Source organism: Ochotona princeps, unplaced genomic scaffold, assembly GCF_030435755.1.
Source record: "Ochotona princeps isolate mOchPri1 unplaced genomic scaffold, mOchPri1.hap1 HAP1_SCAFFOLD_116, whole genome shotgun sequence".
Lineage (NCBI taxonomy): Eukaryota > Metazoa > Chordata > Mammalia > Lagomorpha > Ochotonidae > Ochotona > Ochotona princeps.
In genome coordinates, this window is record NW_026700494.1 from 173,933 (window position 1) to 193,008 (window position 19,076).

A 19,076-nucleotide genomic window follows, 5' to 3' on the forward strand; every position below is an offset into this window, starting at 1 on the left:
TGTCCTGGGTGCCCATCAGGGACCTGCTTGGTCAGGTGTCAGCCAGGATGCAGAAGAACGGACAGTTTGGGAGCTGCGCCTTGAGTCCACCTACTCGCCTTACCCACCCCCGGCCCGCCACCGCTTTAACTTACTCTCCTCTGCTAGGTCCTTATCCTCTGCCTCGCGCTCCATCTCCTGGCGCCAACCCTCCATTCGCGTGGTCTCCGAGTGCAGCAGCTTCAGGAACCACGAGCCGTCGCGCCTGCACGGGGACATCCGCCCGCTGTCACTCGGCTCCAGCGAGGGCTCCAACCAGGGGTCGGCGGGTGGCAAAGCAGCCACGTCTGCCTGCGTGCGGTAGTCCTCGCGGTAGCTGAAGAGGCCTTGAGTGCGCACGGTACGCAGCGCTCCATACTGTGTGGGCGTGCTGGGTTCCGAGTGCCGCTGGAAGGATGAACCGAACTGCAGCCCCTTGTCCTCCGTGGGCACCTGGCCCGGGAAGCCCTCCAGCTCCAGGTCGGCCTGCACCGCTGCTGTGACGCTGTTGGAGCGCTTGAAGCGGCCGTGCCTGCAGGGGAGGGGACAGGTTGCCTGCGCCCGCAGCGCAGACCCTGTGCGCCTCCCCTCCCCGGGACGACCCTTCCTGTGGGGGGTTTCCTTCGCAGAGCAACAAGCAGATCTGCAAACACTGTGAGCTCATCCAAGTCCCCGTGGGCACGGATACCCTGTGCTCTGCAGCCCTAAGCTGTCTGTGTGCAGCTCAAGGAAGCTTTTGCACCTAGTGGGTTTGAAAGTTGGCTCCTTTGAAACTGCATGTGCCCTCCTCAATGGGCCAGTGGGTACAGGGTTAGCTGTTCCTGGTTAATCCTGCACCTGAGTGTGAGGCGTGTGACTCAGAGGTAGCCTTGGACACTGGGTGAGTGGGTGCTGTGACACATGTGCATGCTGTGTGCATGTGTCTGCATCTTTGTGCATGGCTTTTACATTTCTGCACTTGCATATTTGTGTTGTGCATGTGTGTCTGCATGTATGTGCATGTTCATGTCTTTGTACGTCCACACATCCCAGGCACAGCTGGCTGGTGCCCCAAGCTGCTGTGTATGCAGCTGCTCAGCCAGGGGGTCTTCACTCTCCTCTGCTGGTGTCCACCACGGAGGTGGAAGGTACAGCCAGTTCCCAGGCCCAGCATGGACCCTCCTTCCCAGGGTAGGTGTCTGTGCCAGTTGCACACTGATGCCCTTGGGGGACGGGCTCTCCCTGTGTTTGCACCAGCCACACATGAGACCTTGCTTGCCCATGCCAAGTCAGCCCTATGCCAGCTCCCTTGCCAGGACGCAGCACCTGGGTGCAGGATTAGCTGCTCTCACTGGCCTGTGGAAGTAAACAGTACATGATGCTCCCCCAACCTTCCTTTCCAGTGGGACCCATGTGTTTCTGCCCATCTGCTTTGGGAACAAAGATTCTGTGTCTCCGTGTGGACACACAGCCCAGGAGGTGTCACTCACTCTGCAGTGGAATGACAGGGCCAGGCTTGGGCCCTGAGGGCTGGCAGTGCAGGGCAGCCTGCTCCTGCCTGGGGGCCAAGTTACCGTTTCTCATCTTCCACTTGCACCCCAACCGAGTGGAACTCGCGCAGGCCACGGCTCTCCGTGTCGGAGTCAGTAGCCGTCTCCACCTACAGCAACACAGAACATGGAACCACATGTAGAAGCAGCTGGGGCTGGCCAGGCTTATCCATTGCTGTGATTGACTGCGCGTCTGTGTAATTAACAAGGGGATGGGGCTGACAGACAAGGGGAGGCTGCACGTTGGTATGCTCTTGGGCACCCCACTTGATCCCGTTACACAGAATGACGTGGATCAGGGACTCAGACAAGTGCAGGCGGAACCACAGAGTTAACCTTAGACAGATCTGGGCTCTGGGGCAACAAAACCCTGACTATGCCCCATGATGGGACAAAACAAATACACAACCACACAGACACACAGTCTAATAGAACCCCACTCCCAGCTGCAGCCACACAGACTTACAGGGATTCAAGAATGACCAGTGAGCATGTTCGCATCTGTGTCATACACATAGCCACACAAGGATCTGCACAGACATTACACATGTGTCTGTGTGGTGTCCCCTGAATCCACAGAGCCACACGTTTGTGTGTACAGGGGTGTCCCCTGCGTCCACACAGCCACACATGTGTGTGTGGAGGAGTGTCCCCTGTGTCCACAGAGCCACATGTGTGTCTATGTGTGGTGTCCCCTGCATCCACAGAATCACATGTGTGTGTGTGGAGGGGTGTCCCCTGCATCCACAGAGCCACACGTGTGTGTGTGTCTGTGTGTGTCCCCTGTGTCCATACAGTCATGCATGCAGCAGCACCTGCATCCACACGTGGCAACCTGTTGTCGAGAGCAGCAGGACATCAGCTCAGACCAGGGGTTAAGGACTTCAGGGATCTTCCTGCCGAGGCCCTGGAACACGTGCCCCCAGCCTGTGTGGAGTGATCCTGGCCAGGCACCTCAGCACAGAAGTCATTGGCTGGCCAAACCATTGGCACACACACGCCCTGAGTCATCACTGTCCCAGAAATATTTAGGACCTGCACAGTGACTAAACAGGCTAATACCTCCACACATTGGTTCATGTTTTGGCTGCTCTATTTCCCATCCAGCTCTCTGCATATGACCTGGGAGAGCAGTGGAGGATTGGTCAAGTGTTAGGACCCTGCATCCATGCGGATACCTGGAAGAAGCTTCTGGCTCCTGGCTTCAGACTGGTTCAGCTGCGGCTGTTGCAGCTATTGGGGGAGTGAACCAGCAGATGGAAGATCTTTCTTGCAGCCTCCCCCTTTCTTTGTAATTCTGACTTTCCAAGTAAAATAAAATAAATCTTAAACAAAAATCTTGCATCGGGAAGCACTTCTGGCTCCAACCTGAGATGCCATCACTGAGCATGAAAACTGCCTTTCTCCAGAGTGTCACTGGGGGACCAAGTGAGGGTGAACTCTGAGGTGAGAGGACCAGGTGAGAGGACCAGGTGAGAGGACCAGGTGGGGGTAAACTCTGAGGTGAGGGGACCAGGTGAGGATGAACTCTCCAGTGAGGGGACCAGGTGAGGGTGAACTCTGAGGTGAGAGGACCAGGTGAGGATGAACTCTGAGGTGAGGGGACCAGGTGAGGGTGAACTCTGAGGTGAGGGGACCAGGTGAGGGTGAACTCTGAGGTGAGGGGACCAGGTGAGGGTGAACTCTGAGGTGAGGGGACCAGGTGAGGGTGAACTCTGAGGTGAGGGGACCAGGTGAGGGTGAACTCTGAGGTGAGGGGACCAGGTGAGGGTGAACTCTGAGGTGAGGGGACCAGGTGAGGGTGAACTCTGAGGTGAGGGGACCAGGTGAGGGTGAACTCTGAGGTGAGGGGACCAGGTGAGGGTGAACTCTGAGGTGAGGGGACCAGGTGAGGGTGAACTCTGAGGTGAGGGGACCAGGTGAGGGTGAACTCTGAGGTGAGGGGACCAGGTGAGGGTGAACTCTGAGGTGAGGGGACCAGGTGAGGGTGAACTCTGAGGTGAGGGGACCAGGTGAGGGTGAACTCTGAGGTGAGGGGACCAGGTGAGGGTGAACTCTGAGGTGAGGGGACCAGGTGAGGGTGAACTCTGAGGTGAGGGGACCAGGTGAGGGTGAACTCTGAGGTGAGGGGACCAGGTGAGGGTGAACTCTGAGGTGAGGGGACCAGGTGAGGGTGAACTCTGAGGTGAGGGGACCAGGTGAGGGTGAACTCTCCAGTGAGGGGACCAGGTGAGACAATGGGGCAGGGTAGGAACTGAGGCATATGCAGTGAAACCTGGTGTGACCATTTTCATGGGTGTCTTGTCTGTCACAGCAGCACTGTATGCCCTGGACCAAGCAGGCACTCCTCCCTCTCTCTCACAGGTCACATGGTGGCAGCACCTGGCTCGCTGTGGTCCATATGGGTGCCACCATCAGGGTAACTGGCACATGGGTGATGGGAGCACTCCTTGGATGTCAGCACTCTAGGGATGGGAGCCCTCAGGGACAGGAGCACTCAGGGGACAGGAGCCCTCAGGGACAGGAGCCCTCAGGGGACAGGAGCCCTCAGGAACAGGAGCACTCAGGGGACAGGAGCACTCAGGGATAGGAGCACTCAGGGACAGGAGCCCTCAGGGGACAGGAGCACTCAGGGATAGGAGCCCTCAGGGACAGGAGCCCTCAGGAACAGGAGCCCTCAGGGACAGGAGCACTCAGGGGACAGGAGCACTCAGGGACAGGAGCACTCAGGGGACAGTAGCACTCAGGGATAGGAGCACTCAGGGATAGGAGCACTCAGGGACAGGAGCCCTCAGGGGACAGGAGCACTCAGGGATAGGAGCCCTCAGGGACAGAAGCCCTCAGGAACAGGAGCCCTTAGGAACAGGAGCACTCAGGGATAGGAGCCCTCAGGGACTGGAGCCCTCAGGGACAGGAGCACTCAGGAGACAGGAGCACTCAGGGACAGGAGCCCTCAGGAACAGGAGCACTCAGGGGACAGGAGCACTCAGGGATAGGAGCCCTCAGGGATAGGAGCCCTCAGGAACAGGAGCCCTCAGGGACAGGAACACTCAGGGGACAGGAGCCCTCAGGGACAGGAGCCCTCAGGGGACAGGAGCCCTCAGGGACAGGAGCACTCAGGGATAGGAGCCCTCAGGGATAGGAGCCCTCAGGGACAGGAGCACTCAGGGGACAGGAGCACTCAGGGATAGGAGCCCTCAGGGATAGGAGCCCTCAGGGACAGGAGCCCTCAGGAACAGGAGCACTCAGGGATAGGAGCCCTCAGGGACAGGAGCCCTCAGGGGACAGGAGCACTCAGGGGACAGGAGCACTCAGGGACAGGAGCCCTCAGGGGACAGGAGCACCCAGGGGACAGGAGCACTCAAGGGACAGGAGCACTCAGGGACAGGAGCACTCTTGAGACGGAAGCACTCGGGAGATGGGAGCAGTTAGAGGACAGGAGCACTCATGGGCAGGAGCACTCAGTGGGATGAGAGCGCTCAGTGGGATGAGAGCACTCAGGGATGGAGCATTCAGGGATAGGAGCACTTGTGGGAATGGGAGCACTTAGGGAGTGGAGCACTCGGGGGACAGGAGCACTTAGGGACAATAGCACTCATAAGATGGGAGCACTCAGGGACAGGAGGACTTGGACAGGAGCACTCACATAATGGGAACATTCAAGGGATTGGTGCACTCTGGTGATGGGAGCATTTTGGGGCTGGTAGCACTCGTGGGATGGATGGCTTGGGGGACAGAAACACATAGGGGATTGGAACACTCATGTAATTGGAGCATTTGGAGGATGGGTGCACTCAGGATGGAGTGCTTGTAGGGATGGGAGCACTCAAGGGGCTGAGCATTCAGATGATGGTTGCTCTTGGGGGACAAGAGCTCTCGGGGGACAGAGGTGGGTGACAGTGTCTCTTGCGGCGCAGTCTCCGGTACTTACATCTGACCTTGGGGATGGCTGAGGCTCGGGGAACTCAGAGTCCTAAACAAAACAGCGAAGCCACCGTGTGGGCCCCTGGCCATGGTCCAGCCATGGCACCCGCAGGCAACCCTCAGCCCTCCCAGGGGACAGTGGCTGTTGGGTGGTGATAGGGGTGGGGGTGGGTGAATTTGATGGAAGTGCGGGGCAGGGTGGGACCATCCTGTCAGCCTCTGCCAGCCTTGGGGTCAGCCTGCTGGGCTGTACCTGCTATAAGCCTGCCCAGTGGGAACCGAGTGGTTGGCCATCAGGCATCCCTGCCACGCTTCTGTCCTCCCCACAACCTTTGGGGCCCCCACCCAAGGGGGTGTGAGGCTCGACAGCCTTAGCTGAGCCCTTCCCCCAGGCAGCCAGCTGGAGCTACCCCACTCCACCCGCTGCCCACGAGTGGGGCTTCCGTGATGGCCTGTGCTACCTGGACACCGATGGATGAGCGCCGGTTCCTGAGAAACTCCTCAGCCTTGGTGGCTGGTATGGGTTTGTCCCCAGTGCGCTGACCCTCAGCGGCATGACGCTGGGCTGCTGCTGCCTCCAGGGCCAGGCTCACAGCCTTGCTGCTGTCCAGGCTGTCTGTGGAGCCATACAGGCCACGGCCGTCCTGGGCCCAGGGTGGCAGCCTAGCAGCACGGCCATCCTGGTAGGCATCCTGTGTGGACTCGGTGCTGCTCTGGGCTGTGACGGAGATCAGTGGCTTGGAGGTGGTGCGTGGCGGCACAGGCGGGGGCGTCTTCTTGTAGTGGGCGTACGAGGCAGCTGTGAGGGAGTAGGAGAGAGAAGAGAGGGAACAGGAGGAACAGAGAAAAACAGGGAGAGACACAGACTGGGTCAGCGTGTGGCCAGCAGGTGTGTTCCTGGCCTGCCAGACCCATTCAGGGGCTGCCCGTGTAGGTCTACGACAGCCAGAGTGGTAGTGCCTCCCAACATCTTGGGGCTGTTGGAGCAGAGTCTGGGGCTCAGATCCCAGGAAAGGCATGCTGTGTCACCTGCCTCCCCTCGGGCCAAGGCAGATAGGACCCTGAATCACAAGACACAATGGTGATGCCATCTTGCTTGTGGAACCTGCAGGGTGTGGCCAGCTGAGCAGTTAGGACCCCACAGCCAAGGCCCGAGTGCCCAGGGCCTCACTTGGCTCTGATCCTGATCTTGCTCCCTGATCTGCACTCCCTGGTAGGCCACAGGTGGTGGCTCAGGTCCTGTGCATCTTAGGTCTGCACAATGAGCATGCATACATTCAGCCACACGGGAGACCTGGATGCAGCTCCAGGCTCCTGGCTTCAGCTTGGTCCAGTCTTGGCTGTTGTGGCCATTTGGGGAGTAAACCAGCAGCTGGCACACCTCTCTATCCCTCTCTTCCTCTCTAGAAACAGCAGACTAACAGATGAATGAACACAGCAAGGTCTGCAGGTTTTCAAATACCAGTTGTTAACATCATTCTAATTATTTTGCCATTGCTATTTTGGTTATGCAAGATTGATAACATACTGAACCCCTAAGGCTGAACAATGCTCCATCCGGCAGGGCTATAAGAAGGACGTCTTGGTCTGCCACAGGGAGCCCCTGGGAGGCCATGAGAATCATATGATCTGCCTGTAGGGCGCCGTGAGCTGACCCACAGCACCAGGGGCTCATGGGAAACCTGCAGGAGATGAAACTGACACGCCTCACCTCTGGAAGTATGCACCTCCCACAAGCTCCTGGAGCACCTCGTCCATGTCAACAACCCACCCCTCCTCTGTGCCAGACACCCGGGGCCTCTGTTCTCACCACACTGCTGATCAGCAACCATGCTCGCTAAACCCATGGCATTCCTTGGGGCTTGCTCCCTGCCACATGGTGGCACCATGGAAGCAGGAACTGCATGTGGCCCAAGGAACCCAACCAGCCTCCTATCCCTGTCACGGGTCATCCGGACCTTGGCCAGCCTCTTATCCCCTGTCATAGGTTGCCAGAACCCCAACAAGCCTCTTGTTCCTGTCACGGATCACCAAGGACCCCGTCTAGCCTCTTGTCCCTGTCATGAGTCATCAGGACCTTGACCAGCCTCTTATCCCATCATGGGTCACTAGGACCCCAACAAGCCTCTTGTCTCCGTCACAGGTCACCAAGGACCCCAACGAGCCTCTTGTCCCTGTCACGGGTCACCTGACCCTGGCTAGCCTCTTGTCCTTGTCATGGGTCACCAGGACTCTGACCAGGCCCTGGCTCCTACTTGGTACTCAGCAGATCCTGGGCACTTTGGGGCAGTGCTTTTGCCCTGTGTCCGTCTTAGCTGTTCTGTTGTGACCTTTGGGGTAACTATGGGTGGCAGAGTATGAGTGGTCACCCTGACTACACTATAGGAAGAGGTAGTAATGAGACTCCTGAGGGAACCACCCAGGTCCAGCAATGGCTAACCATACAGGAGACCAGCCTTATCTGCCCCATGCACTGTGGGTCCCCTGTTCTTTGTGGCTTCCTAAAGCTGTGGATCTGGAGCCAAACACAACACCATCAATGTAATGGCAGCCTGGATGATAGGGCACCCTGGCTTCCTACGCCACGTCATCCTCCCACTAGCTGTTTCCTCTTAGCCAGGATCCCCCGGGCACTTCCAACATCGAGAACCAGAAGTGGCCACATCTGAGGGAAGATGCAAGGGGACAACGTTGACCCAGCTATACAGACACCAGCACCTCTCACGTGCGTGAGCACTAAGCTCTCACCCCAGGGGACATCCACGCTGGCCACCTGGGTCCACTCACTATGCGAGAAGCAGCCACTCCAGCAGTAGCAGCTGCTGCAACACTTCCTGCCAGGACTGGTTTGCTCTGGCTACAGTGGTTACTGGTATCCCCTCAGTGGGCGACGGATGCCACCCTGGGAAAAGGAAGGAAGGTGGAAGGGCTAGCTCCAAAGCACCTTGCCCAGGTGAGTGGGGTCAGAGTGCTCAGCAACAGGGCGCAGTGAAGCTGACCACGGTGCTTCCTGGTCCCTGGGCCTCACCCGTGGTGGGCCTGATGCCTGAGGCCATGTCGGAGGGTGTGAGCACGGGGACACACTCGTCGTCCTGGGCGTAGCCAGCCTGGATGGCGCGCAGGTAGCTGTGGCTCCTGGTGCGAAAGCAGCCAGGGAGGTCCAGGGCATCCATGGCCTGAGTCTCAGCCTCGCCGAAGACCGATTCACAGACTGACTCGAACTGCCCGTTCACCTCAGCCTCACTCATCTGCAAAAGAATGGCATAGCTGAAGGTGGCCCGCAGGGCCCTCATGGCCGTGTCCGGGGTCAGAGGGTTAGGTCATCACAGCCAAACCCCGGGTCAGAAGACGGCACGTCCATGTCTGGATCAGAGGTCATCATGGCCGTCTCTGGGAATGAGGTGGTGACACCTGTCCTGGGTCAGAAGCCATCCATCACTGCCCCCAAAGTTGGTTGTCTACCTGGATCCACTGGCAGCAGCACCAATAGATGGGGCCTCCGCAGGCATCAGGACAGACCTGAATGTGGGAGGTTTCAGGGGCAGTGGCAAGGGCTAGGGCTTTCAGGGCTATGAAGTCCACAGAGCAAAGAGCCTTGACTGGGACTTTGCACCCTAACTCCTTCCCAGTATGTGAGGGTGAGGTGTGCTCAGGGAGTGCTGAGTCAGCACTGTGCAGGTTGACTCAGTCCTAGTGTGTGAGGGTGAGGTGTGCTCAGGGAGTGCTGAGTCAGCACTGTGTAGGCTGACTCAGTCCTAGTGTGTGAGGGTGAGGTGTGCTCAGGGAGTGCTGAGTCAGCACTGTGCAGGTTGACTCAGGCCTTCCAGTGAGTGAGGAGGCGGTTGGGGTCTCAGTGTTCACCTCCTGCACCACCTCATGTGTGTCGTCTTGCTGATGGTCATGCTGTCTCTTCCTGACCTCCTGATATATTTTGGCCCCTCACCCACGGGCACCCAGAAGCACTGTGAGCCTGTCTCCACCACTCTGTCACCTGCTTGCACCTTACAGCAGCCCCACTGCCCTGGCCTCCGACTGTCTCCATGCTCCCCCTACATCCCTGAGAATACTTGGTGGACCTCCATACGTCCCATCTCAGCGACACATAAATCGGAATTGCTGTACCCAACTCTAGTCACATAGGGTTTGAGTCCCCTGCACTGTGGGGTCTGACCCAGGCACTGCGTGGGCTGCTGTGTGTTGTGCCAATGCACCTGGGTCGGGGAGCTTATAGGGGTTTCTCGTCTGCTCCTTGGTCTCTGTCATGTTCCTGTGGGACACTGGGTCCTCCTTAGTCCTGCAGTGGTTGGGGGAGAACAGGTCCTGGTCCCAGCTGAGGCCAGGCCCACAGTACGTGCTGGGCAGGAGCTTCCCTAGCCCCAATTGTATGGGACAACGATCCCAGCACTGACCATTGCCCATTCAGGTCTGCGATTGAGGCCTGGCTGACCCATTGTCAGCAGGGTTGGGGAACCCAGTCCTCTACTGGCTCAATCTCACCATGTGCGTGAATCTCCCATCAAGTAAGGCCGTGACTGGGCCCCGGGGGGCAGAGGGGTCCCCACCTGGCTCACACAGCTGGCCTGGCTCAGGGTGCTGACGGCCCGCATGTAGCTCTGGTTCCTGGAACGGAACTTGGGGGAGTTATAGCTGGCAGATGGCTCCAGGCTGTGGCCCACAGGCACGTCACTGGCCGCATCCAGGTAGCTCTGTCTACAAGAGAGAAATGAGAGTGGGCGTGGTGAGGGCCTTGCAGCACAGGACCATTGTTCAGCTTCTGCTGGATGCTGGCTCTTGCAGAAGCACCAGGAAGGCAGCTACAGTGTTGTGCTGGAAGCAGCTTCTCCACTGGGGAGTGACGCTCAGGTGCCAGAGCCGATAGAGCTCATAGTGTGGATGGCCACGATGCTATGTCAGTGTTGGGGCAGCCTCATGCTCCCTGAGCATGCAGTGGGAATGTGGGGGCCAGCTCTGGGCACTGGATGCAGCAACAATGCACATCTGGTGTGTTTGGCTTCGTCTGTGAAACCGTGGATTTATCACATGGACACTGGGCTCCTCCTATTTAGCCCAGTCCTCCTGCAGTTCTGGTAGCCCTGGCCCCACCTGCCACACCCTAACCCTGATGCTGCCCCATCATGCAGGTAAGCTCAGAGGAGATGCTGCCAGGGCCACTGGTGGTCTCTACAATCTGCCTTCACTCTCGCACACGTGTGTGTGTTTCCGCATCTGCACTGCAGGGCTGCGGGGGCCTCTGACCATAAGCCTTGTCCTGTAGCTGCAGCTCCCACTGACCCTGCCACAGAAGGCTTGTGTCACTAAGGGAACCTGCCTTTTCAGGTCTTTGCTGCCACAGTTGGTGGGCTGCATGGGGAGAACCTGCTCCCCACCCCCCAACTGGGTCCAGAAGCTCTGAGGGGCTGGTGAGTGAGCTCCTCCAAAGAGACACATTTGCCTGGACTCCCATCGGAAACAGTGTCCATAGTGAATGGCATCTGAGGGCAGCTGTCCACTCCCCCAGACCCATCCCTGGGCCACTCTGCCTTCACGACAGTTGTATGGAAAGGGGCTATAGGCCAGGCCGTGTCTCCCCTGTGCCTGTTTGCTCAGCAGGGAGCCCTCTAGGCTCCCATGGAGCACGGTTGATCTCCTTCCTGCTCTGGCCATGTGGCGTCCCTTGCTAGTGACCTGTTGGATCTGCTGTTCTCTGACGGGGCTTAGGAAGCTCTGCTGTCCTCATGACCAGAATGGCGCCATTGGGAATAGGAGAGGTAGCCACCCTGGGATGCGATTCACAGGAGGACATGGCTTCCCCCCAGGCCTCACAGTGCATGTTGGGCCTGCCTGTCTGAAGTACATGTGGCCTGGGGTTGCATGAGCAGCACCATAGCAGCTCTGCATCTCGCTGTGGCTTTCACTTGATTTCCTTCGTGGCTCTTAACTGAACTTTCTAGAAGGACACCTATGCCCATGTGAGTGACAACTCAACGCCATGGCCCACGCAGTAATGGGTTTCCAGTTGCTGCAATTCCTGGCGCATTCGGGGTATTAAGCCTTCACAACCTGGGTATCCTTAATCTAAAGCTTGGACCAGAAGCATTTCAGATTTTTGACACCGCATCTATGTGACAAGGTATCTTGGGGGATGGGATTGCAATGTCAGAAGTCCCTGTGTGTGCCATACACGTCTCACAGCAGAGCCTGACGGCAATGTCACAGATCTCAGAATAGTTCTGTGCATGAAACCAAATTTCCCAGTGTGGATTTTTCCACTGGTGGCAGCATGCTGGCACTGAAAGGGTCTTGGATTTTGGGATCTGAGCCAGCACTGTCTCAGCATACTCTTGGCTGTCCTATAAGATGCGTCTCTGCAGTACTGTCCAGAGGCCTCTAGAGGCATCGGCGGTCTTCTTTCTGCTTCCTGTGCACCTGGTTTGGAACTTTAAAGCCAGCTCAGTCCCCGTGGTTCTCTGCTCCCACCCAGTGTGGGGCCCCAAAGCCAGCTCATTCCCTGTGGTTCTTGGCTTTGAGGGTCCCACTCATCAACTTCTCTGTGGACTTGAAGCTTTACCCACTGCATGCATGTACGACATCTTGGCTTTGGCAGGGTCTTACGATGATCACCCTGAGTTCGGTCATAATATCACACAGCCCACAGCCCTGTTTTCATTGGAAAGGACTCTGCCTGGTCCTTCATGCTCTGGACCCTCGTTATCGGTGTCTGCTCTCTGCAAAGTGGCTCCTGCCCCAGTCCTCTCTGGGCTGAGCTGGGGCAGAAGCTCCAGCTCTCCTAGTGCCAGCATGATACCCGGTACCTCAGGTGGCCACTCCAACCTTGGGAAGGCAGATGACCACTCCCTGGGCAACCCAGAAGGAGCATGGGAGTTGGGTGGATGTGACAATCCTTCCCTCCCTGGGCAAGCTGGGAGCTGCGTAGGCCAGCACCATGAGGTCCACCAGCCCAAACCTCTGTTACCTAAGGAATGAGACTGCCAGTCCCTGCAGGCCCCAGATGGAGCAGTGGTGCCATAGCTGGGCACTGGGAGGGTCAAGTCCCCTTCTGTGGCATAGGACCCAGTATCCACCAGGACTGCCCCATGGGACAGGACGTGGTCAGGACCCAGCCATGACTGGCCTGTGGGACAGGACAAGGTCAGGACCCAGTCGTGATTGGCCCGTGGAATAGGACATGGTCAGGACCCAGCCATGATTGGCCTGTGGGACAGGACATTCAGCACTCATTCGGGTCAGCTCCTTGGGACAGGACACAGCACCCAGCCATGACTGCCCCATAAGACAAGACCCAGCATCCATCCATTACTGCACCATGGGACAGGACACAATGCCCAGCTGTGACTGCCCCGTGGGATAGGACATGGTCAGGACCCAGCCGTGATTGGCCCATGGGACAGGACATGGTCAGGACCCAGACATGACTGCCCCATGCGACAGCACACAGCATCCAGCTGTGACTGCCCGCTGGGCCAGGATATGGTCAGGACCCAACTGGTGGCTGTGTTCATTAGGTAGTCACTGTGTTGATGACTATGGGGTAATAAAATTGAGTGGATGCTGTCTTTTTCTTTGAGGACATCAGAATCGAATCAGGAAATAGAGGAAGACAAAAATAAGTGTAACTGCTCCACATGAGACTACAGAATTATGAATGGAAAATTCCCACAACAGGAATTCTCTGACAGTCATAAGGCGTCCATGCTAACTGGGCCCTTGGGATGGGCTCGGCTGAGGAGCCTGGGCCGGCTGAGTGTAGGGTGCTGGCCAGGATAGCCGACAGGGCTGTGGGATCTGGAAGCCTGGTGAGGAGCTGTCTGTGTGCCTGGGGACCGGAGTGGACAGGAGCAGACAAAGCCTGGTGGAGGGGGTAGTATGTGGCGAAGCACTACAGTGACCGAGGTGCAGGCCACCCTGGGCACCACTGGGCGCAGCAAGCAGGTGCTCATGGCAGGCATGGCAGGTGCTAGGTTGGGCCGAGAGGGGTTCTGTGGGGGGAGGGCAGTGTTCTGGGGCACAGTCAGGCCCACATCCATTAGGAGGAAGGCCATCCGACCCCCGAGACTCATCTGCCCCTTCCTCAATCCATCTGCCCATGCAGGGGCAGGGTCCATGGGCACTCAGCTGTCGCCTGGACAACTGGCCACACTGTACCACTCTGATGGGTGCTGGAACACTGGTGAGGAGGCCCCCAGAATGGGTGGCAAAGGTCCTGAGAGCCCGTCCTTGTACTGTTGCTGCCCAGAGGGTTGCTGGGGCACTGGAGGGGGCATGTCTACTTGTGGAGAGTTGAAAAGCACAGTGGGGAAGAGACAGTGAGGCCCCAAGAACAAGGAGGACCAAGGCCACTCACAGCGGTGTAGAGAATGCAGGCGGAGGACACCACCAAATCACACATGTGGCTCAGGCCCTGGCAGTAAGGACATGATAGCCTCGGTCCCACCACTTGACAGGCGAGGCATGAGGTTGAGGTGTGCTCTCACAGGAGGGAGCACAACCCTGAGGATGCCACCCCCACTGAGGACCCCCGAGACTTCCTATATCAGTGTCACGTATAGTTGTGGCCCACTCTGGTCACAGACGTGACCTGTGCTGGTGTCAGCACGGGTGGGTACAAGAAGAGCCACTGGAGCTGCTCAGGCATGTGAGATGCAGAGTGGGGTTCCGCTTGTCCTACCCAGGATCCCACACCCTCAGCATCCGCTCAGATGGATGCATGCATCAGCTGTGGCCTGCTGCCAGATGAGCCTAGCACTGCATCTACGCTGCTCGTACAGGCTGTGGTGAGGGTGAGGGCTGCCAGGCTTCCCACTGACCAGCTTTATGGAGTCTCCCTCCCTGGGCTGCACCTCCCATCTGCCCCATTGGGGTGGAGCTCAGGGGGTCTGTGGATCTGGGATTTAAGTGAACAGTTACCAAAGCCTGGGTCAGACAGTCAGGATGGTGTCTGTGGATCCCCTGCTGACCACCTGGAAAGCACTGACCCCCAGAGTCACCTGTTGTCAGGGAGCACTGAGCCACACGACCATATGCTGACTGCCTGGCAAGCACTGAGCCATGGGGCCACCTGGTGACCACCAAGCAGGCACTGACCCATGGGGCCACCTGGTGGCCACCCAGCAGGCACTGACCCAGAAGATCAGGGCCTGGACAACCTCCCCTTCAATTTGCATTTTATCTGAAAGGTGGAGCGGGAGATAGAAACTTGCCACCTGTGGGTTTATTCCCCAGATGCTTGCAATTGCCAGAGCTGAGTCATCCTGAAGCCAGGAGCCCAGACACGGGCCAGAGCTCCTGCTGCCTGCCAGGTAGGCACTAGCAGGAAGCCGGGGTGGAGGTAGGGGGTCCGGTACTTGAATGGATACCATCCTAGGTTTCCCATGTGGCAGCCTTCCCCCTGCATGACCCTCCTCCCACACCTTCCCCCTGCCTGGAGCCTCCCAGTTCCAGGCCTTCACTGGGAGCTCCGGCTACAGCCGACAAAAAACAGACACTGAAATAGGACACCAGAAGCACAGCCAGAGCAGAAATTAAGTCAAAGAAAAAATGGGGTGGTAGGGCTCGGCACGATAGCATAGTGGTTAAAGTCCTCGTCTTGCACGCCCGGGATCCCACATGATGGCTGGTCCTAATTCCTGCGACCCTGCTTCCCATCCAGCTCCCTGCCTGTGGCCTGGGAAAGCAGTCGAGGATGGCCCAAAGCCTTGGGAGACCCGGAAGAGCTCCTGGCTCCTGGCTTCGGATTGGCTCAGCTCCAGCCATTGCGGCTCACTTGGGGATTGAACCATCGGACGGAAGATCTTCCTCTCTGTCTCTCCTCCTCTCTGTATATCCGCCTTTCAATAAAAATAAATAAATCTTTATAAAAAAAATGGTGCTGTAATTTGCCATTCTTTTCACTGGGATTTTGATCTCTCAGAAAACCAACAGGACTGAAAACATTAGAATAAGAGCATTAGCTAGTATACAGATTGGAGGAACCAGAGGGGAGTCAGTGATGAGACCAAGTTTCACCAGGAAGCAGCTAAAGGAACAAGGTAGAGTGTGAGGCCATGGTACAGGAAAGCACTTACTCCTTACAGCAGGTGCCCCAGACTGCAGGGTGTGTGTGGGGGGGTGATGGGGTGGGGTGGGGGTGCTTCCCTGAGGCAGAGGGACATGGTGCCCAGTGGTGTTCCATTACCATGGAACATGGTGCCCAGTGAGGTCCCCCTGCCATGGGATGTGGTGCCTGGTGGCATTCCACTGCCATGGGACCTGGGGCCTGGTGAGGTCCCACTGTCACGGGACATGGTGCTCAGTGGCATTCCATTGCCATGGGAACCTGGTGCCCAGTGAGGTCCCACTGCCCTGGTCCTAACTCCAGAGACAGACATCTGCTGCTACCAGGAGCCACAAGTCCTCACAGTAGGTGCCAGTATGACCCCAGTATGGCCTAACAATCTGGCATGAAGCAGAATGGCAGTTTGGCACAGCTTGGCACAGAAATGCTTCCAGGCTCCTTTCAGCTAAAATGAAAACCATCAGTTGCAGGTGACAGGAGCTCTATGGGAGCAGATGGTGGCCAATTAGCTCAATTGTTTATTTAGGGGCAGGCAGTTCCAGGGAGGCTGCACCTGCTCCCTTCTGGCCACCAGGAAAGTGAGAGTCATGGCTGCACATAGATGGTTTGAGGTGCTCATTCTGCCCTCATGTGTGCAGGTAACCAGCAGTGAGACCGATGTGTGATCTGAGGAGTGCACCATGTTCCCGCTTCAGCAAGCACAGGGCATGGATGTCAGACCACTCAGGCATGAAAGGGAGAACAGGGCATGGGTGTTTGGCCTCTCAGGCATGGAAGGGAGCAGGGGTCATGGGCATCAGAGCACGTGGGCATGGAAGGGAGCACGGGTGTCAGGCCAGGCAAGCATGGAGGGATCACGACGCATGGGGGTCATGTCTCACAGACATCAAATCACATTCAAGCTCCAGATTCTATAATATTCAAGTTTGTTTACTAGCCCCAGCTACAGACCCAGTGAAGAACCATCACAATGCACCAGTGCCTCCTTTCCATATCAGAACAAGATGCTAGAATTGTTCAGAACAGGAGGCCTGGAACAGCTGATGCCTGCACCACACACATCAAGTGTTGGCATCACAGCAGCCGCCTGCAGAGCGGCAGTGACTGGAGATGCCTGGCATGGCAGTCAGGAGACACAGCAGAATGCCCAGGAGTTTCCTCAGTCACCAGCCACCTGGCACAGCCATCAAGAGCACCCATCAGGGAAGATGGCCATTCACCAACGGGGCTGTCAAAGTGGCCACACATTTGCAGGACAGTCAGATTCCTTGCCCTCATCACATACACAGATCAGATTGCATTGGACGAGAGCCTTGGATGCAAGGCCCGAAATCAGGAAAAGCTGGAAGAAAACAGGGTGACTTCAAGGCAAGAACCCCAAAGTGCAGGTGGTAAACCAAAGCAAGACACACAGAGTCACATCAAACAACCAAATGAGGAGAGCACTGACGGAGCAGAGAAACCATACACATTCCAAACCTGTCAGAGGGCTAATATCTGGAATATGAAAGGGACTGCCAATGATAAACCCCCAGTCAATACTTCTAGCCAACAGACACAGAACCTGGACAGAGGGTCTCCCCAAAACACATGGACACAGCTGTCAAATAGTACTCGGTGAAACCTGGCAGCCAAGAAACCTCAGCCAGAGCCACACATCAACTTGTTCATCAGGGCAACTGTCCTCAGACCCAGAGTCAGGATGCTGGTGAGGACGCGGGGCCAGGAGGGAGGTGTCCAGCAGTAAGGCCAGCATCCTTAGCACATGTGATGTGACCAGCACATGCGTGTACAGCACTGACATGTGAGTGAGACCCAGGAACACTGTGTTTGTCAATACATGCTTGGAAATGACTGGAACTTTGTCTTTTTAAAGTAACTAAGCATAAGCAGCAGCAAAGGTCCCCAGATGAAACTGCTCTACTTTCATAACAAAACAATTCTTTATTCCAGCAGCTTGGATATGCATTATGGATCTGCAACTCCCCAGTGGTTAACCAGTATTTATTGACTGGTAACAATGCCTCATAGGCCATGTAGGGGGGGTCTGCCCACATTTAGATGTGCTCCCATGCCCTGTGGGTGTTCCTCCCAGTGACACAGTTGCTGGGAACCCTGCAGGCTGAGGCACAGCGAGGTATCTCATGTTTCATGCTTACTGTCGGTGAAGGACTGATTTGCATCCCAGTTGGAGTCTGGACATGCTCCCCCCAAACAGCTGCATTGAGGACACATACGAAGCCTCCGAGGGACAGAGCTGGATGAGCACCACATGCATCCAGGGAAAGGCTCTGGGCCACCTGCAAGGCAGGCTTCCAAACTCAGTGTTGCGGTGCTGTGTGACATGACTGCCGAGCAGGGCTGACAGAGCCAGCTGCTGAACATGCTTCTCTAATCCAGGCAAACAGTCACTGGGGAATGCCATCTGCCCCTTCCATGGACAGCAGTGACACAGATGGTCCCTCTGCTGACTGATACAGTGATACGGAGGGTCCCTCTGCTGACCGCCTCTCCCAGGGACAACAGTGACACGGAGGGTCCCTCTGTTGACTGCTCCTCTCACAGATACAATGATTTGGATGGTCCCTCTGCTGACTGTCCCTCCCAGGGACAACAGTGACACGGATGGTCCCTCTGCTGACCACCCCTCCCAGGGACAGCAATGATATAGATGAACCCTTTGCTAACCGCCCTTCCCACTGATACAGTGATATGGATGGTCCCTCTGCGGGCCATGCCCCTGTCCCCCTAGGGAGAGCAGTGACATGGATGGTCCCTCTGCCAACCATCCCTTCCAGGGACAGACCCTCTGCCAACTGCCCCTGGAAAGCAGTGACTCCTGAGGCTCGCTGAGGGCTGTGACAGTTTGCCTCGGGCATTTGGAAGAGCACCCTGTGAGGGGCCAGTACACCCTGGCTGTTATCTTCAAGTCCACAGTCCAGACCTGGCATCCTCAGCAAGAGAGGTCTGGTGGAAGCTGACCATGTGGGGAGCTGACCAACAGTGCATGAAGTGAACCTCAGGTGGCTGAGCTCACCCCTGTGTGCTGCCGGTTCTCCCCTGGTCCCATGGCTTGCCTGCCATTGCCAGATCTCACCTCCGGGCTAACCCCTCAGCCACCAGTATCCACTGGGAGCTGCTGATACAGGCTGAGTAGGTTCCTCCAGCTCCCGGAGTGGTCTTTTCCACCCTACAAGCAGAAGCAGGACCCTGTCGGCTGAAGCGCATCTCACAGGAGTTCACACTTCAGCACTCGTGCTGCATCGACCAAGGGATAAACAGGGTTTAGACAGGGTTTAGACAGGAGGGAGGTAAGACCTGGTTGTGATTCAGCTGACCACTCAGGGTGTGAACAGGCCAATGGGTCCTTGGACGCATGGGAGGAAACCGTGTCCTTCCTGGTACTTGTGCCTAAAGGTGAACCTGGGGAAGTCACTTGTCATAGGCTGTAACTTCCAGCTGCCAGCACCCAGCTGGGACACTGCTTCCCCTCCTACTCTCTGGTCAGCTCTCCTGGAAAAGTGGGCAAGGCC

The 19,076-nt window shown here is 57.1% G+C and overlaps 1 protein-coding gene across 5 annotated transcripts in view; it reads right to left on the reverse strand.

Moving 5' to 3' along the window:
• The window catches only part of DLGAP2 (DLG associated protein 2), a 145,426-nt gene that overhangs the window by 22,266 nt on the left and 104,084 nt on the right, over window positions 1-19,076 (reverse strand). For 4 of the 5 annotated variants that reach the window (XM_058659844.1, XM_058659845.1, XM_058659842.1 and 1 more), the window contains 6 exons: window positions 10,034-10,181; window positions 8,500-8,719; window positions 5,933-6,270; window positions 5,479-5,520; window positions 1,572-1,657; window positions 135-550 (listed from right to left, as the gene is read on the reverse strand). In XM_058659844.1, the coding sequence (XP_058515827.1) occupies window positions 135-550; window positions 1,572-1,657; window positions 5,479-5,520; window positions 5,933-6,270; window positions 8,500-8,719; window positions 10,034-10,181 (1,250 nt within the window). The remainder of the gene's footprint in view (window positions 1-134; window positions 551-1,571; window positions 1,658-5,478; window positions 5,521-5,932; window positions 6,271-8,499; window positions 8,720-10,033; window positions 10,182-19,076) is intronic. The other variant, XM_058659843.1, reaches the window with a different exon arrangement.